This window comes from Lynx canadensis, chromosome A1, assembly GCF_007474595.2.
Source record: "Lynx canadensis isolate LIC74 chromosome A1, mLynCan4.pri.v2, whole genome shotgun sequence".
Taxonomy (NCBI): domain Eukaryota; kingdom Metazoa; phylum Chordata; class Mammalia; order Carnivora; family Felidae; genus Lynx; species Lynx canadensis.
The window spans coordinates 207127122-207145087 of NC_044303.2; the positions used below are offsets into that span (position 1 = coordinate 207127122).

At 43.2% G+C, this 17966-nt stretch overlaps 1 protein-coding gene across 1 annotated transcript; it reads right to left on the reverse strand.

The window, feature by feature from the left end:
• Positions 1-2530: 2530 nt before the first annotated feature.
• PTGER4 (prostaglandin E receptor 4) lies at positions 2531-15411 on the reverse strand. The gene is made up of 2 exons (XM_030330728.1): positions 14509-15411; positions 2531-4461 (listed from the first exon to the last, which is right to left on the reverse strand). Exons 1-2 carry the CDS (start codon positions 15385-15387, stop codon positions 3871-3873), a joined length of 1470 nt encoding a protein of 489 aa, XP_030186588.1. The 5' UTR covers positions 15388-15411; the 3' UTR covers positions 2531-3870.
• Between the last annotated feature and the right edge of the window lie 2555 nt (positions 15412-17966).

Below are 17966 nucleotides of genomic sequence, written 5' to 3' on the forward strand. Positions count from 1 at the left end.
AAAATTATTTGTCAGCTATGACCCATTGGGGCCAGGTAGAATTTAATAATACCAGCCAGTTAGACTATCAGAACTTTCTTGCATAGAAAGTTTGAAGCTCTTAATGATCAGGAACAGGTTTCCCACAAGAAACCGTCTTCATAAAACATAGCTGGTAAGTTTTATAAATAGATGTAGAACAAATGATGAATAATGCTGGTTTTTCTTCCTTGGTTCTCTTTTTTTTTCTTTAATTTTCTTTTTTTTTTTTTAATGTTTATTTATTTTTGAGAGAGAGAGAGAGAGAGTACAAGCAGGAGAGGGGCAGAGAGAGAGAGAGAGAGAGAGAGAGAGAATCCCAAGCAGGATCCAGACTGTGAGCTGTCAGCACAAGAGTCTGACGCAGGGCTCGAACACACAAACTGCAAGATCATGCCCTGAGCCGAAGTCAGACGCTTATCCAACTGAGCCACCTGGCACCCCTTTGGTTGTTCTTTTAATAAGCCAGGCTCAACAAACAAAAGACACTGTCATGGACTGAATTGTATCTCCTTGAATTCATTGATGAAGTCCTACCCTCCTTGCCACCCTCCCCCCAACCTATGTAACTGTATTTGGAGGTAGGGCCTTTAAAGAGATAATTCAGGTTAAACAAGGTCATAAGGGTGGACCCTAATCCAATATGAGTTGTGTCCTTATAAGAAGAGATATCAGGGAAGCATGTGTACAGAGAGGCCATGTGACAGCATAACAATAAGATGGCCCTCTGCAAGGCAAGGATAAGCCAAGCCTGCCAGCACCTTGATCTTGGACCCCTAGCCCCCAGAACTGTGAGAAAAATGTCTGTTTAAAGCCATGCAGTCTGTGTGGTATTTTGTTATGGCAACCCTAACAAACTAATACGGACATATAACCCCATTTAAAAATGCACAAAGGATTTGAATAGACATTTCTCTGAAGAAGATCTACAAATGGCCCATAAGTATATGCAAAGATTCTCAACATCATTAATCATTAGGAATATGCAAATCAAAACTGTGAGGTACCGCTTCATATTCATTAGGATGGCTATAACTGAAAAAGACAATAATGAGTATGGAAGAGGATATGGAGAAATCCAAACCCTTGTACATTGGTGGTGGGAATGTAAAATGGTACAGCTACTTGGGAAACAGTGTGGCAGTTCCTCAAAAAATTAAACATACAGTTAACATATGACCCAGCAATGTTATTCCCAGGTATATAGAGAATTGAAAACATATGTTCACATAAAACCTTGTATACAGATGCTGCTATCAGTAATACAGAAATATTATTCAGCCAGAAAAAGGAAATGAAGTACTGATTCATGCTACAACATGGATGGACCTTGAAAATATTACGCTAAGTGAAAAAAGCCTGATAGTAAAGGCCATATATTGTATGATTCCATTTATGTCCAGAATCGGAGAATCCGTGGAAATACAGCCAGGTGCTAAGGAAAGAGGCGAATGGGGAGTAACTGTAGATGGGTTTCTTTTTGGGATGATATATATGTTCTGGAATCAGCAGTGATGGCTGCATTCTGTGAACATAATAAAATATGGGGCAAGCTTCATAATCTGTGAATCGTATTTGAATTAAAAAAGAATAAGCTAGAATCAGTATTCTGGGTTGTGAACCTGAAGTGAAGAATGAGTGAGATTATGCTCTAAATATTATTAGTAATGCTAATTTGTGAATGAGGCTTTTGTTTTTCCTCCCTAAACACAGGTGATATATAAACATATATATATATATACATATATATATAGTAATAAATATATTTCATTTGTATACAAATCTGGGGGTTGTCTCATTGTCCACATACATGGGAGAAAAATGAAAGCCTCTTTCACAGGTAAAATATTTCTGAAATCATTGTTTTCTTAGTTGTGGTTAGCATGGTGAAATAGAACATCTCAGGCTTGAGCCAGATCCTCCTTTTCTAAGCTATTCTGACCTCAGCTGAGAATCACTGTGCCTTCAGGTCTGTGAAGATGACAGTCCTATTTTTCTGACATCATCCAAAAATATTTTTTTAACTTGCAAATAGCAAATCACAACCACACTCCTGGGTATTACTTCTACTCCAAGGGCACCACGAGAATCACCGGGGAGTTTTCTTTCAGAAATGTATACACACCCCAGACCTACTAAATCAGAAACCATTCTCATGAGCTCTCCAGATGTTCTGATGCATGATAAAGTTTGAGAAGCCCTGATTCAGAGAATTTACAAGTAGGAAGGGCCATAAGCTTATGTTAATTTTTTTGTAATAAATATGTGGGTTCTTCACACGCAGCAAGTTAGGCATAAGACTGTCTCTGCCACACTCTCCACCACAAACTCTCCATGAGTACACCTTACACCCAGATCTTAGTTTCTAAGGATCATTCTCCAGTAAGTGGATCCAAGGCTTTGCACTGTTGCAACTTTTTTTTCTAAATTTGACATTACTTCAAATAAAACAATTTATTCCAATTTAAAAGGATATAGACGATGACCCGAAACAAACAATTTCCAAAACTGATGATATGGAACTCAGACTGAGTGTATTTATTTATTATAATCTCCAAAATAATTTCAGTTGGTACAACCGCTTCTCAAAACCACATCACTATCAGGCTCAGAATTTGGTTATAACCAAGCGATTCACAAAAACACTTTTAAGCAACAAAACATGCTTAGTATTTCCTTGAGAAAGGTCCTTCAAATGTGTACAGCATCACTGGGTAATTCACAAAACCACTAGAAGGGCACCCTCATGTGTCCAACTTCTATACCCCTTATGTTGTTGAACTCACAAAATTTGTGATCCTTCCACATCTCAAAATAAAGGCCTTCATGGTACAATCTGCCTTCCTCTTAAATTTTAAAGGATATTCTAGATCATTCCTTAGGAAAGTAAAACTATGAACACTTTAAGAGGGAAACAAGTTGCTTGGACTTCTTTTATATTATACACTTCAATTATGGGTTATTTAGTGAGACTTTAAAAATTTTATATTTTAAAAAGTATCAGAGGGGACAAAAATAGAAAATATTTACCAACAGGTTAGCCTCTCCTGAAATCACCATTTTCTGGATAAATACATGTAGCATCACTAAAAATTTTCACCATGTATTATTATACATAGCTTGGAAAGAACTAACATTTTGGGCTAATATTCATGTCTTAAAATAGCATTTTGCTTGATTCCTTTTATAATCCTAAACTCTTTCTTTTAAAAATTTGTATCTTTTTTAAATAGCTCTGAGTCTCACTGTGATTTTCAACACCTTGGCCTGAACTTGTTTATGAAAAAAATACATAACTTCTGCAACTTGAGCTGGTTATACTGGGGAGAGAGGAATTACCATAATTTCATTATACCTTGTATTAACAATAAACCTTCTCACAGAGAAGAAAATACTTTAAATACCTTAAATCATATTTACAACAATAAAATTCACATTTCATGCTTTAGTGAAACACTTAAGTCATAAGATAGTCCTCATAGTTTATTTAGAGCCCTTCTGTACCTGGCCTTCTGCTGTACGCCGGGTATAAAGCTCTGGGTGTTATGAAAATAGCAAAACGTATGCCATCCTCCTATCAAGTAGAAAAACTGAGGGTAGATCTTGCCAGCCATCAAGTGGTGATAGAAATCCTGTGTCCTAGTGAAGTGACAACCAATGTGCTTCAGACATCGGGTCCTGTAAGAATCACCTTGATTGCTTGAAAAGTGCTAAAAAGCCCAAATGTTCTTTAATGTGAGTTGAAGGGCCCGAACAGCCCTTCTGAGCACAGCTAAACACTTCATTTATGTGTCTATTGCACAGGATTTTTATGTTCTTCCAGAACTAGTGCTGTGTTTCTTTCTGTAGCTACTATATACATTTTTCTGATAAGTTCAGCGTTTCATTGGGAAATGTGACTTGCAGAGAGTTCCCCTTTGGGGCAGGGCCAGACCTGCTACTCCCACTGACCTCGTCCACCAGTAAAACACTCTCTGAATCCTGCCCCTGGGAGGAGTCCGAAGTCTCCGATATTCGCAAAGTCCTCAGTGAGGTGGTGTCTGTTTGGGCCAGGCCCATGCCGGGTACACCCGGAAGCAGATTCCTGCCTCCGAGACCGTTTTCACTGAGGTCGGGCATGTAAAGGAGGGTCTGAGATGTGCTGCTGATCTCCTTCAGCTCTCGCGAGAGGAAGGAGCGAGAGTGAGCAGACATGGCGGAAGATGTCCTCCTGCTGTCTGAGCAGTGCTGTCCGGAACGGTCTCTGCGGGACCCGCCGATGCGGCAGAAGAGGCATTTAATCTTCTCGATTGCTTTGCTGAGCACGGTCTTCCGCAGAAGGATATATATCCAGGGGTCCAGGATGGGGTTCACAGCAGCAATTCGGATGGCCTGCAAATCTGGGTTTTTGCTGATTTCTGGCACCAAACGTGGCTGATATAACTGGTTGATGAACACCCGTACCTGCATAAATGAGACGCCCACGTTTAGATTTCACCATTAATCAACTAGGGAAATATTTACCCGCAATGTCTAACCTAGTAACATTAGCTAGCTGCCTTATTTTCTGTTAATAACTGCCAAGAAAGAGCAACTTACATGATAAGCCTCAGGAAAACCAGCGATTGTGCAATTACGTTTGTTTTGAGTTACTGTAACTTTAAAATTTTTGTAACTATCCTATGAATATCTTCCTTAGATCAAAGATGGTATACAAAAATGCAATGTATGTACAGGCGACAGAAGCATAAAGTTTCTTTGGGAAACATTTTATTAACTTCATTTTTGTGAGTGCTTTTAAGTTTTTGTGATTCTAATGAGGTATCTTTTTCCCCCCAGATAGCCACTGATTTCCCTTATTCCAGTTGCTTTTTTTTATATATATTTAAATGAAATTCATTTTTTAAGTCAACTAACCAATCATCACAGAAAAGCCCAGAGATCCCTTTAATTATAGAGTCCAGTAAGAATATACTGGGAACTTTTAAACCAATGTCTGAATTTCCTGTCATCCAGAATGACCAGTGAATAGTTTCTATTTTTTCTATAGAGTCTGTTCCCCAGTTATAAGAATCATCTAGTGTTAATGACTCTTCCTTTAAAAACCTCTTCCAATCTTTGCCCTTTCACTGCATTCCTCACCTGGATTATTGCATCAGCCACCAAAGTAGCTTTCCCACCTGTAGTTTCTGTCCTCTCCAATCCAGCCTCCAAACTGCCACGAGAGGATTGCTTCTAGAAAGTAGATCTGATTGTGCTGCTCAATCCCTAAACATTCAGTGGCCCCCTGCTGCTTGCAAACTGTATTTTGGCTCAATGACTGCCACTTGGTGAATCCATCCTGAAACTCCAGTCAGAATCAATCCCTCCTTTGTGTCTATAGAGCATTAGAGCCAGTAAAGAGCCAAGTGCTGAAAGCACACTCTGCACAGACCAGTGGGGAAGACAATTCATTCTACTGCTCTTTGAGCTATTTGAGGCAAAGGGCACATCTGCCAGCCCACCATGGGATGGGCAGGCATAAATGAAGTAAACAGAAGGAGACCCTAACAACCTGTTTGCTATTTTGGGGTCTTATTTTTGGCGGTTCAAAAATTTTGCTCTTCCTATAATTACTTTCATTTTTTCATGCATTTAATCATTTAATAGTAAGTACTTACTGTGTATTAGGCATTGTGATAAGTCTGGCCAAAAAAGCTGCATTTAGAATACCACGAATTTTTTAAAATGTTTTCATTTTATTTTTGAGAGAGACAGAGACAGAGACAGAATCGGAAGCAGGCTCCAAGCTCTGAGCTGTCAGCACAGATCACGATGTGGGGCTCGAACCCACAAACCACAAGATCATGACCCGAGCTGAAGTCGGAGGCTTAACTGACTGAGCCACGCAGGCACCACTGAATACCACAAACTTCTTGAAGACAGAGAGTAATCTACAGCACAGAACATAGGAAGGAAGATCAACTCTGACTGCAGGGTGATTAAATGAAATGGGAGAGGTGTATATGGTGGCACAACTAATCCAGTTCTGGAGGGGAGGGCATCAGTGGATGCCTCCTGCAGAAGAGGAATCTTGCAGGGAGTTTTTGATGGGTGAGTGGGAATTTACTAAATTTAGAAGGAAGGACATAACATTTCAAATAGAGGTCATTCCCTGTGTAAAGTCATTGTAAGTGACTTCTGGGAATTTCAAATGATTCAATGAAGAGAGTATGAATTTATGCAAACTCAAGGAAGACTATATTTTCTTCCTTAGAGGAGAAAGCACTTGCTAAATGTACACTCTTATATTTATTCTTGGAGTATTACTGTTATTATTGTCTAAATCTTCTAATTCCACTAGGAGGTGTATTTTTGTTTTTGTTTTTGTTTTTGTTTTTTCTTTTTGAGAGACAGAACAGGGCAGGGGCAGAGGGAGATGAAGAGAGAGAATCTTAAGCAGGCTCCATACCCAGCACAGAGCCCAACTTGGGGCTGAGTCTCAGGACAGTGAGACCATGACCTGAGCCGAAAGAGTTGGACGCTCAACGGACTGAGCCACTCAGACACCCCTCCAATAGGATCTTGTATGTAAAAAACTCACCTCATATAAAAAGGGGCTTTAAAAGTGATCTCTGTCTTGGGGTGCCTGGGTGGTTCAGTCGGTTAATCGTCAACTCTTGGTTTCAGCTCAGGTCAAGATCTTATGGTTCATGAGTTGGAACTCTGCATCAGGCTCTGCAGTGACAGCACGGAGCCTGCTTGGGATTCTGTCTCTCTGCCCCTCCCCTGCTTGTGCTCCTGCTCTCTCAAAATAAATAAATAAACTTAAAAAAAGGTACATGATCTCTATCTTTAGTAATTACTTAATAATTATTACTTGCCTTTAGTAATTATTTTCGTAAGGGAGAAGAGGCAAGTCTCAGCCAAGGAGGATGCACAAAAACCATAAAAAGGAGAAAGAACCCACAAAAGCAGAGCTGGAGCCATTTAGGGGCAAATATCTCTAACTTTAACAAGACTCGAGGATACTGCTACTTTATTATACAGTATAATAATTAATATTCATGGTCTATGAATCACCATGAAAGAAGGGATAGTTTAGAAAGATTTATAACAATTTGATAAAATAAGTTTAAAATGTTTAAGGAAATAAGTGCATTCATCTGTAAAACTCAATTCATGAGAAACATCTCTAGATGAGCCTAGATTAGTGAGATGTAGCTGTATTTCTATTTCTTCCTTAGCTGGAATTCAGACTGTGATCTATACAGGTCTATAGTCCCTTGTTAAGAAATTATTGGTTTTCAGTTGCTGTTCCTTTGTTGTTATTCATTTGTTTTGTTTTGTTTTTGATTGCAAAACCTGACCTAAACTTATTTCGGCAGTAAAACTGGAACCGAACTAGACTGTGAGGCTATTTATAGTTCGTTTATTCTACTTAGTATAAGTATTCCTGGGTTTTGCTTTGGAGGTATTGTCCCCATTTTGATGGGAATATTACATATGATTAATATGTAATATTACCTATTACTAAAATTCTAAAAGCCAAGGAATTCTGAATTCTAAAACACATCTGGCCCTAAATGTTTTGAATCAGGTTATTGTCCTGTAAATCTCACAGAATAAAATAAAATGGTCAAATGGCTCTAACTAGCATGAAATTAATACCTTGATCTCTGGCAGACAGCTAAATAAAAACTGAACTAGAATAAACAGAAGTATATGATGACTTAAAATACCTTTAGAAACTGTGCTTGGATAAATGATATTATCAAGACAAAGCATGATTGATTTTCCATTTTCTAAAAACTAGTGACACAAAGCACTTTGGTTTCTTCTTGTCATAGCTGTATTTGGGCACTGAGAGATACCCTCAGGTCTACAGGCCTTTTCTCAGATGAAATGTTACTGAGACCTGAAGGTTTTGAGGAACTTATCAAGCCACCTTGTTGGTGGCTCATTCTGGTCTTCTGGTGACTTCCATGTCCCTTTTTCTGTTCTACCAGGTTGGCTGGCTTTCTGCTTAAGATTTCCTGACAATGGAATCATTGGTAAAACGTATGAGGTCTGTATTTTACTCACATCGCATACTATGTTCCTAAGAGTAAAAGAAACATTGGACTAAAATGTGTTAGTATCAGGCCTTCCCTGTGCATAGTCTTTAGAAAAAAAAAACAAAACTGAGACAGGGTCTGTGAGGACTGGAGACTTATAGCCCCTAGGTGGCGGTGTTGCTCCACCTGGAAGTTTTTGGGGGTTCTCCCTAAGAAGCGGTTTGCTTAGCCATCTCTAAGACCCTCTTTCAGAACAGAATCTTGGTAAAGTCTGGACTTTGCATTTTTGAGATTTTTAACATTGAAATCTCTTGTTGCTGGTTGCCTCTCCCACCTCAAAGGAAACACGGTTAGTACTGAAAGGAGGAACATTTTTGAACAGTTGAAATGGATATAAAAGGAATGAAATTTGTATCTATTTACTGGAATGTATTAGGACTTAGCATTTTATTTTAAAATTTTTGTGACCTTTCAGAAAAGCTAGACTGTTGTAAAAAAAATTAATGAGATTTCATAATCAAAGGTGATGAGAAGCAAGGAAAGATCACATCACTCCGTGTCTCACTTCCTCCACAGTTTTAAGTGATTTTGACTAGCATCCAAGGGAATGAAGGAAGCCCTATTTTAGAGTTCCATGGAGGGGGGACAGGCTTACAATTAATACAAGCCACTGAGCCTGGTTATTTAATGTCATTTCAGCAAAGGGGAGCTCACAAGATAGCAATAAAGAGGAGAATGAAAAGCAACATTTAAAACTTCAGATAAAAACATTCTCAAATTATTAAAAAAAAATGAAGACACATTAGTTTTCCTTCATAGCATGTTCGCATTGGAGACTGCCCTGGGGCAGAGAAAAAGACAAAATGAACAAAATCTCCATGTACTCTGTAATGTTTGAAAAAGTTTAGCGATCTCTGCCTCACTTAATTTTTTTTTTAACATTTATTTATTGTTGAGAGACAGAGCATGAGCATGGGAGGGACAGAGAGAGGGGGAGACACAGAATCTGAAGCAGGCTCCAATCTCTGAGCTGTCTGCACAAAACCCCACATGGGGCTCAAGCTCGCAAACCATGAAATCATGACCTGAGCCAAAGTGGGACGCTTAACCGAATGAGCCACCCAGGCGCCCCTGTCTCTGCCTCACTTGAAAGGCTACTTGGTTTGCTCTCCCCATAGCAGGGGAAAGTCCAAATGAATATGGGAATATCCACAGCAGTACTCCAATGTCACGTGGGGTGGGTGGTGAAAGCACTTTTCTGGAATTCCTGTCCTTATATGCTTCAGAAATACACATGTTCAGGCAGTTTTCAGTGTTGGAAGAGTGTGCTGCTGATAAAACAGAATCTCTGTGTCAGGGGAAAAAGCTTAAAAAGTTCATTCAACACAAACAACATATATACTCTCTTGCAATTTTAAAAGTGAATCAAGGAGCTTAGAATATTGGCATATGTTACAATATTCTAAGCTTCTTGAGAGGATGACTACAAATTAGGATTCGGGAGCATTGGAACAGAACTTGGAGATGATAAATTCAAAAGGTGTGATGACAGGAGAGCTGTAAGGGAGGCTGTATGTTGTAGAGGTCCATGCAGAAGCTTTGGAATGAAACAAACCTCTCTTCAAATCCTGGCTCTGCTCCTCCTAATTAATGTACAAATTATGAGTGCTTCATTCAATGCCTAGCACGTAACATAAATATCTGCTGCCCTTGCTTTTTTGGTAACCCATACATGGTATTTCGGCTAGTGTGGAATGTGTGAATAATTCCAAAACCACAGCTCAGAGGTAGCTTTGGTGTCAAAAGACATTTACTTCCTATGTGAGAAAAACCTGTTGGCAGGGAATGTCTAATTGAAAAAGAATGTTGAAATTTTGATAAGACCGATTTAGTAATTGACTGTCAAAGTACAAATGTTTTCCAATAAACGACACGGTCCTACAGCTGAATTTGTGTGTGCTATGTGTTCTGTTCCAAGAACATAAAAGGAATTATCTGTGTGTGCTCGGTTATCTAACTGCCCTGTGAAGAATCCAAAATTGACACAGCTGTTACTAGAAATTTTACCCCCTTTTTTTTAGTGACAAAAAAAAATCTTTAAGTAAAGGATAGTGGGAAGAGTTCTTGAGTGTGGTGATGTAAGAGAGTTTTCCCTCCTTCTGGGTCACCATTTACTATAGGCAAATTATTTAATCACTACAGGTCAGTCTCTACATTGAACATTTATTTATGAAGGTTTTTTTTTAACTCTAATTTTCAATATTCTAATAGGAGATTACAAGAATCACTTCATCTCTGGGGAGAAAAAAATCTTGTTAGTAGATGTTCCATAAAACCAAGGCTTGACAGGTCAGCCAAGTATGGTGACAGTCTGTTAGACTGGGACTCCCCCCAGCAAGTTGCAGAAGGATATAAATTCCTCAACTGCAGGTGAGAAAACTGAGGAGCAGAATGAAAATACTGGCCAGCCCTGGGTTCTTCCTAGAGCTTTCAAGACTCAGATGAGATGCTGTACGTGGGAATCCCTTTTATGTGCTACTCTGCAGTCTTCAAGGTTCTACCAATTCCATGGTTACGACTAAAACACTGCTTTTAGGAACTGCTAATATTTTTAGAGAGAGAAAGAGAGAGAGAGAGAGAGAGGAGAGAACACTCACGCAGAGGAGGGGCAGAGAGAGAGTCCATGCTCAGCATGGAGCCCCCACGCAGGGATTGATCCCACGTCCCTGGGTTCATGATCTGGGCAGAAATCAAGAGTCCAAGGCTTAACAGACCGAGTCACCCAGGCACCCCAGGAACTGCCATTTTTAACTTAGCCAAATTTATTTGAAAAACTAATCAAATCCTTCAGGTTCTGCTGTAATGGCACTCAAATTTATGGCATTACTCTTACACCTTTAAATGTGATTTGTACTCATCTGAAATCCCATCAGTTGTTCTGTGACTCTACTTCAGTTTGCCTACAGTAAACAAAAGTGTAACTATTTACAGCTTCCTCTGCTATAATAAATCTTCCTTGATCAAATGCTGGTGAAGGCTTTATCAAGACAACTGGTTTATTAGTAAACAGTCAAATAAACACTCACAGGAAGCTATTTTCCTAACCATCTGTTTTACCTGTCCAAGGCAGAAGACGAATCAAATTGGCCATTCTACCCCTAACAGAGATGAATACTTGTTACTTCAGACTAAGAAGAAAGAAAATGAAAGAAACAAGTAAGCTATTAATATGCCTCGGCTTGCCTATGCATGGGGGAAAATGCCTTTCCAAAAATCTTACAGTCTAGCTGTTTAGTCCTGCGGCAAAAGATTTGATTTTAATTGTTATCTTAACGTTAGTAACTGCAAAAATTGGGCACCAGATGTTGATACAGCTATAGCATGTAACATGGGACCTTAGAAACCTGTCTTGCTTGCATGTTTCTGAAGAATTCAGTCCCTTTTATTTATTTTAAGCATAGACTCTTTCATTTCTTCAGCTTTTTCTGGGTTTAAAAAAAAACAGAGACTGGTTTTAAATAGAATAGACAAAATGACAGGAACCACCAAATCTTGTCATGTAATGTTCCTTGTCAAATGTACTTACACCTTCTCTATTTGTTGATTATGACTCATTTGAGAAAGTTTCTCAAGTCTAGCCCAGTTTCTTATATCCACGATTAATTCCCTAAGCTTTCTCAATTTCCATTCCAAGCTCTATTTGTGAGACATAGGTTTTGGAAAACAAATTAAAATTTACTTTTTCTATGAAACTCAATATCAACTGCCCTGTAAGAGACACTGTAGTTTTTTTTTTTTTTTTTCTTCCCTAGTGTCCAAGAGACAAAATTTGCCTTTCAAGTGACTGTTAACCTCATATACTATGTCAGGCTTTTTGAAATTCCAAGTAAACTATATTTGCTCTATTAGCCTTTCCAAAGCATTTTAAGTGTTTTGAAGGATTTGGTTTTCCTCAAGTAGGATTAGCCACCAACTTGATTTGATGTAAGTAAAAATGGTGCTTCAATAGTTTCCTTGGAACTGAAGATAGGTCCGACTGCTTCAAATGTCAGAGTTCAGAAGCTTTAAACTTAAATTACAATCTCAATATGAGAAACATGAAAATACATGAAAGTTGCGAAAGGAAGCCAAGGAAGATGACAGTTATGGGTAAATTCCCCTTTTAACTCTTTCAGTAACAGCCAAACTGTGGGTGGGTGAGTAGTATAATGACCTCATTGCTTATCATTAATTTACAATTAAACTGAATCTGAAGTTAAGAGATTAGTAGCCAGAACTAAAGGCTAAAAACTGAAGCTACTGTTACTCTTTATTACTGTTATTCTTTATTACTCAAAGGCATGTGAGTACATCACTATGTGATTACTTCTTAGTTGAGCCAGTTCCAATTTTCAGAGTAAAATTACTTAGTATCTACTGCACGTTCCTGACTTTATATAATAGAGTGGATAGTAGTTGTTAGTTAAAATGTAGCTCTTTTGCAAACTACAAATATAGGTCCTATAATTTCTTGCCTCTAGCTTCTCAAATAACTTCAAACATTTTGTGCTAAATGGCCCTGTACCATAGGGGTCGGGTCCACCACTTCTGCCCATGAAATGAATGAAGTTTTTAATGCATCTCTAGATGCTCCAAGAAAACAATTCATCTGTGACTATGCAGTCATCAACAGCCCATATCCTTACCTTCATATTTGAAAAGTATGTGCACGTTGCTAAACTTCTAGCTCTAATTCCTCAGCTCCTTAAAGTGGATGTTCTGTACATAACAACCACTCACTTTGTCATTTACTGTTCTGTAAAACATAAGGCAGAAGCTAAAGAAGGGAGTCCCAGCTGGAGCAGATTTGTTTCTTCCAAATCTCACTGTATTGAGTTGCCATTACAGACAGTAAAATATATTTATGTGGCTCAAGTGTGACTTAACTTGGTAAGTTATATTGGGTCCTGGAATGGTTTAAAGGCCCTTCTGGCCAATTATATTTATTTCTGTTTATAGAAATTGTCAAGAAGCTACTGTAAGCTGGCTCTCAGCCACATCTAAGTTCCTTCCATTTACACTCACTTTTATCAGAGATATAATATTTTTATATTAAATATCCCTGGACAGTATTAATAAGAGAAAGGAATAATAGCTCATTACATTTATTTTCTCTTGCTCCCAATCAGCATAAGACAGAGAAGTCATTTCTTTTTGAGTTGGTAGTTTAGAATTTCCAGAAATGCAGTGTTTTGAGAGACAAAAGAATTCAGAACCTGTTGCTTTCAGTAGAAACTCTAGATAAAGTATTATGCGTGTGAACCCAGCAGTTTCTGGTGCACTCTGTTTTAATGACAGGCAAAGTAGAGAACTAGGTACGTTTTCCACCTTTCTGCTTATAACAAAGTTAATCCAAAGGCAATTTTAAGAAGGCGGTGTCCTGAAAGTGAAGTGTGCCAAAACTCAAATGCACACACTGTACGAAGGCCAAAATTAGAAATGTTCTAGGAGTGAGACGTGATGTAATATTATATGAACAGGGTTTGGAGTCAGGTGGGTCTGAGGTTCATCACAAGCTGCAGGGTTTGGGCTTGGCAATAATTAGATGACCATCTCTAAAGCTTCCTTTCTTTAGAATGACACTGTACCTCTCAGGGTTGTTGAGATTTCAAATTCAGTGATCCATGTACATCAGTCTGAACTTAATAGGCCCCCCTGAGAAACCTGGCTTTCCTGGTTCCAAGAAAGAATGAAGGAACCTGACGCTAGGCCATGCCCGGGTAGGAATGGTGACCCACATGTGCAACGAGATGTTCTCCCAGGGCACAGCCTGGGAAGGAGCAGGGAATCGCGCCTGACAGTGTGGTTCTGCTCGATTATTTTAAGCAAGTCAAGCCCTATGTAAAGTGACGGTGATTAGATTAGATCAAAAGACATCCAGTCTCTCTAGTTCTAAACTTCTACATAATCTACCAAAACAAGCAAGCAAAAAAACCAAAACCAAAACCAAAAGCAAAAAACAAATCCGTACAAAAAATCAAAGCACCAAACCCGCGCTGCCCCTAAGGAATCGGGGAGAACAAAGAAATCACCACCCCCGAAGTTTCGGGCTTCTGCGGTTCACTGTGGAGGACGGGGCTAAGTCACCCTACAGCGGTTTCCCCTCCACATCTTAAGGAGTGGCAGGTGTTCCCGGAAGGCTCAAGGCCAATGTCAGGCAGCAAGTGGTAGGGGCTGTCCCGGGAGAGAAAGGAAACCAGGCTTTCGGAGAAAGCAACTCGGGGATGTAGGAGAAAATCACCTACTACATCTCCTGAGGGATGCGGCCGAAGGGGAGGTTGGGCCTGGTCTGAGTAGCCGAGGGTCAAGATTCCAGGCTGGAGCTGGAGGACAAGTTCACTGCCGAGGCAGGAGAGGGCAAGGAGGAAGCGTTAGACGGAGAAGGGAGGTGCATGCGAGGAAAGGGCCCAGAAGGGCCCCGTTCCCGGCCACTCACCACGAGAGGGATGGAGCAGATGAGCACCACCAGGGAGGTGGCGATGAGTAAGATGACCATCTGGATCTCGGCACCCGCGATGCGGCGGAAACTCCGGCGGCGGCGAAAGTCGCTGAGGCGCGGCAGGGCGGGGGAGGCGGCGGCCGGGTTGCCCCGGCAGGGGGCCCAGGGCACCGCCAAGGGACCCGCCGCGTGGTGCTGCTCGGTGCCCAGCGAGGTGCGGCGCATGAACTGGCGGTGCATGCGGAGCAGCGCGCCGCACACGAGCACGTTGCAGAGCACCGTGGCGAGAATGAGGAAGGAGCTGAAGCCCGCGTACATGTAGGAGAAGGCGGCGTGCGCCGTCACGTTGGTGGTCCAGTCGATGAAACACCAGGTGTCCGGGTACTGCAGCCGCGAGCTGCCCAGGCCCATGTTGGGCAGCGCGCAGAAGAGCACGTTGGACGCATAGACCGCGACGAGCGTGAGGCCCGCCAGCCGCTTGTCCACGTAGTGGCTGTAGAAGTAGGCGTGGTTGATGGCCAGGTAGCGCTCGATACTCATGGCACAGATGATGCTGAGGCCCGACAGGCCGAAGAAGAGCAGGATGAAGGTGCTGTACTCGCAGAGCGCTTCGCCTCCGGGCCACTGGCCCTTCATGTATGTGGCGATGGTCACCGGGCTTACCAGCAACGTGCCCAGCAGGTCGGTGACGGCCAGTCCGCAAACCAACGTATAAAAGGTCGTCTCCTTCTGCTCCTTGCGCGACTTGCACAGCACCACAATGGCCACCAGGTTGCCCACCACCCCGAAGATGAACATCACCGCCGGGATGGTCACCGGGCTGTTGGGACGGTCGGGGGTAGAGGAGGCGGACGCATTGACCCCAGGGGTGGACATGGTGGTGGTCCGCGGTACACAGCCTTGGCCTTCGAAGCTGGGCCTGGGGATGGTAGGAGAGACAAAGGCGCGGTGAGATGAAATTACCACTTGTCAGACCCGCTCCCAAGAGACAACAATATGCTGATGAGACAAGACCAACAACTGGATCCCGCCTGCGTCGTGGAGAGTAGCCATTTACCTACCAACTTCGGCTACCGAAATCACCAGGCTCAGGATACCTCCTGCCAGCAGCCCCCCACTCTGCTGTCATTAATATTTGCTAGTTGATACTTCCATTCTCTCCTCCTCCCTGCCCCCTCCAGCCCAACTCACTCCACTGCCAAGATGAACAAGGCCTATCTCAAGGGAAAAGCGAGTGGTTCGCTCTTATTCCCGACAGATTCTGAGTCAATAAAATCCTCACCGAAAACAAGTTACGGAAGGCAATTTGGAAAGCGCGCTCGCTCCTCCCGGGCTCCGCTCGAGGAGCGCCCGCCCATCGCTCTCCGCCCGGTGCCCTCAAAGCCTCATCTCACCTGTGGTTGCCGCGGCGGTGGCAGCCGCGTAAGCCCCCGGGGTCAACACTCAGATGTCCAGGATAAGCCTCCAACCTGCCCTAAGTCTCGCCCAGCTCAGTGTGGAGCTTGCCAAGTCTTTGCCTTCTCAGAGCCGGGTCTCCGCGGCTGCCAATTTTCCGGAACTGGGGTCGGAATGGCCAGCTTTCAAAGAACTTGGGAGAACCAGAAGGGTAGCGGGATGGGTCAATGAAGTCTGATCTTGGATTTCTTTCTTTCTTCCCTCTTCTGCTTCTTTTTTCCCTCGTTCCTTCAAAGACGGGACCAAACTTTTCGGAGCCCGCAGGTGCCGTCCCCGGGCGGACAGCAGTCAGATGTGGGGGCCGCGCGCGCAGGTGGCGCGGAGCCTCACTCCCGGAGTCAGGTCGCCCCCCCTCGGAAGCCCAGGGCAGCACCGGCGGCTATCGGGGCTGGCGGCTGCCACTGAGGCTGCTTCCGGCGCCCTGGGGGCGGCTTGAGGTCCACTCGGCCTGAGGCTCTGACCTGGGACCTTTCATCTTCTTCCTCTTGGCTACAGGGTTCCGAGCTCCGCTCTCGCCCTTCCAGCCTCTGTACAAACTTTTCTCCAGCTCCAAGTTTCCCCGGCGGAGGCGGGGACACACAGTGCGCGGCCCGGGCGCCCATTGGCCGGACGGGAAGGGGGCGGGGCGTGTCCTCAGTGCTCTGCGCCGAGAGGCGGTGCACCGGCCTGGGGGGGCGGGGTTCCGAGCTGCGCGGGCCCTCGCGCCGGGCCTGGACCCTCTCCTCCCTGCGTTCCCGGCCCCGGCCGGGCTGGGGTCGCAAGGACATGGCCGCGCGCCTCAGGCTTGTGTGCCGAGTGCCGCCGTCGGCGCGGAGCCTCGGAAGCCCTGGTGTTCTCCCGGGAACCCTCTTAGCCACTCAGAGGGGGCTAACTCTGAAACCAGCATCCCCTCTCCCTAGTTGCCTCCTGCTCCGAGTGGGCTGTTTCTCGCACCTTCCACACGTGGATCGCAACACCTGGGCGCTAGGCAGGCAGGTCAACTGCTCTAGAACTGCACCTTGGAGCGGCCGAGGTGTGTGTGTGCGCGCGCGCGTGGCCCCGCGGGACGTAGGGTGGCGAGGCTCGCGTTGTGCGCGCGCGCGGACCCGGGCTCGAAGTCAGGAACGCGCATCGGACGGGGAGGGTGTTTGGGCCGGCGGGTGCGGGCGGGGGAACGACGAAGAATCTGCCCTTTGAAAGGAATTACAATCCATCCATGAAGGTAGTTGGTTGGCAGTGCCCAGGCTGTGGGCTGCGCCCCGTTGGGCATCCCCAGGCTAAAAAAAAAAAAAAAAAAAAAAAAAAAAAAAAGAAAAAAAAGGGAGAGAGACCGCAGGCTCTCCCGGCGCTGGTGGCGGAGCCTTGCGGCTGTGGAAGGAGGTGACCCGCAGGTACCTCGTGGGAGTGTTAGGGTGGGAGGGGTGTGTAACCGCGGAGATCTTTCTCCTCCTCCGGGGAACTACTCCTCCCAGGAAGAACGGTAGTCTGAGCTTCGTGGCTCGGCCCTGTTATATTCACTTTGGACACTTTGACCACGAATCCTTTGGTCGGCGGGCTGATGGAGGGTGCGACGGGGATTTGAAAGTTATTGGAGTCAAGGAGTTCTCCAGTCATTACCTCTGTGATTTACTCTTGGATCGGCCTAGTCGCTCTACCTTTTTTCTTTAAATTACAGTTGGACTTACTTTGTGGTGGAAGTAGTTTTTTTGTAAACGCATTATTTAACTTCTTTGTGCTCTGGTTCCTAAAATCGGGACTGAAAACTAAAAAGAAACGATTGCAAAATTCCATCGTGTTTTAACTGCTTCACCATTTTTTTTTTTTAAACCATGAAGTAGGATTGTATGGGCCTTTTAAATTCCTAGAAAAATCTGTTTCCAAGTGCGGGATACATGCATTTAACATATTGCATCTCATCGTAGATTAAGCAAATACCTCGATTCTTTTATATGAGGAGCAGGTATTCATTCATTCCTTAAAATGCGATTTCATGAATAAACCTCCTAGGAATTGATCCGGTT

What these genes read in the sequence shown, in the direction of transcription:
- PTGER4 (XM_030330728.1), bottom strand. Translation starts at nt 15,387, where the DNA reads ATGTCCACCCCTGGGGTCAATGCGTCCGCCTCCTCTACCCCCGACCGT. An exon ending in TCTGCTCCATCCCTCTCGTG is followed by an intron (nt 4,462 to 14,508) that starts GTGAGTGGCCGG and finishes TCATTTATGCAG; the next exon opens with GTACGGGTGTTCATCAACCA.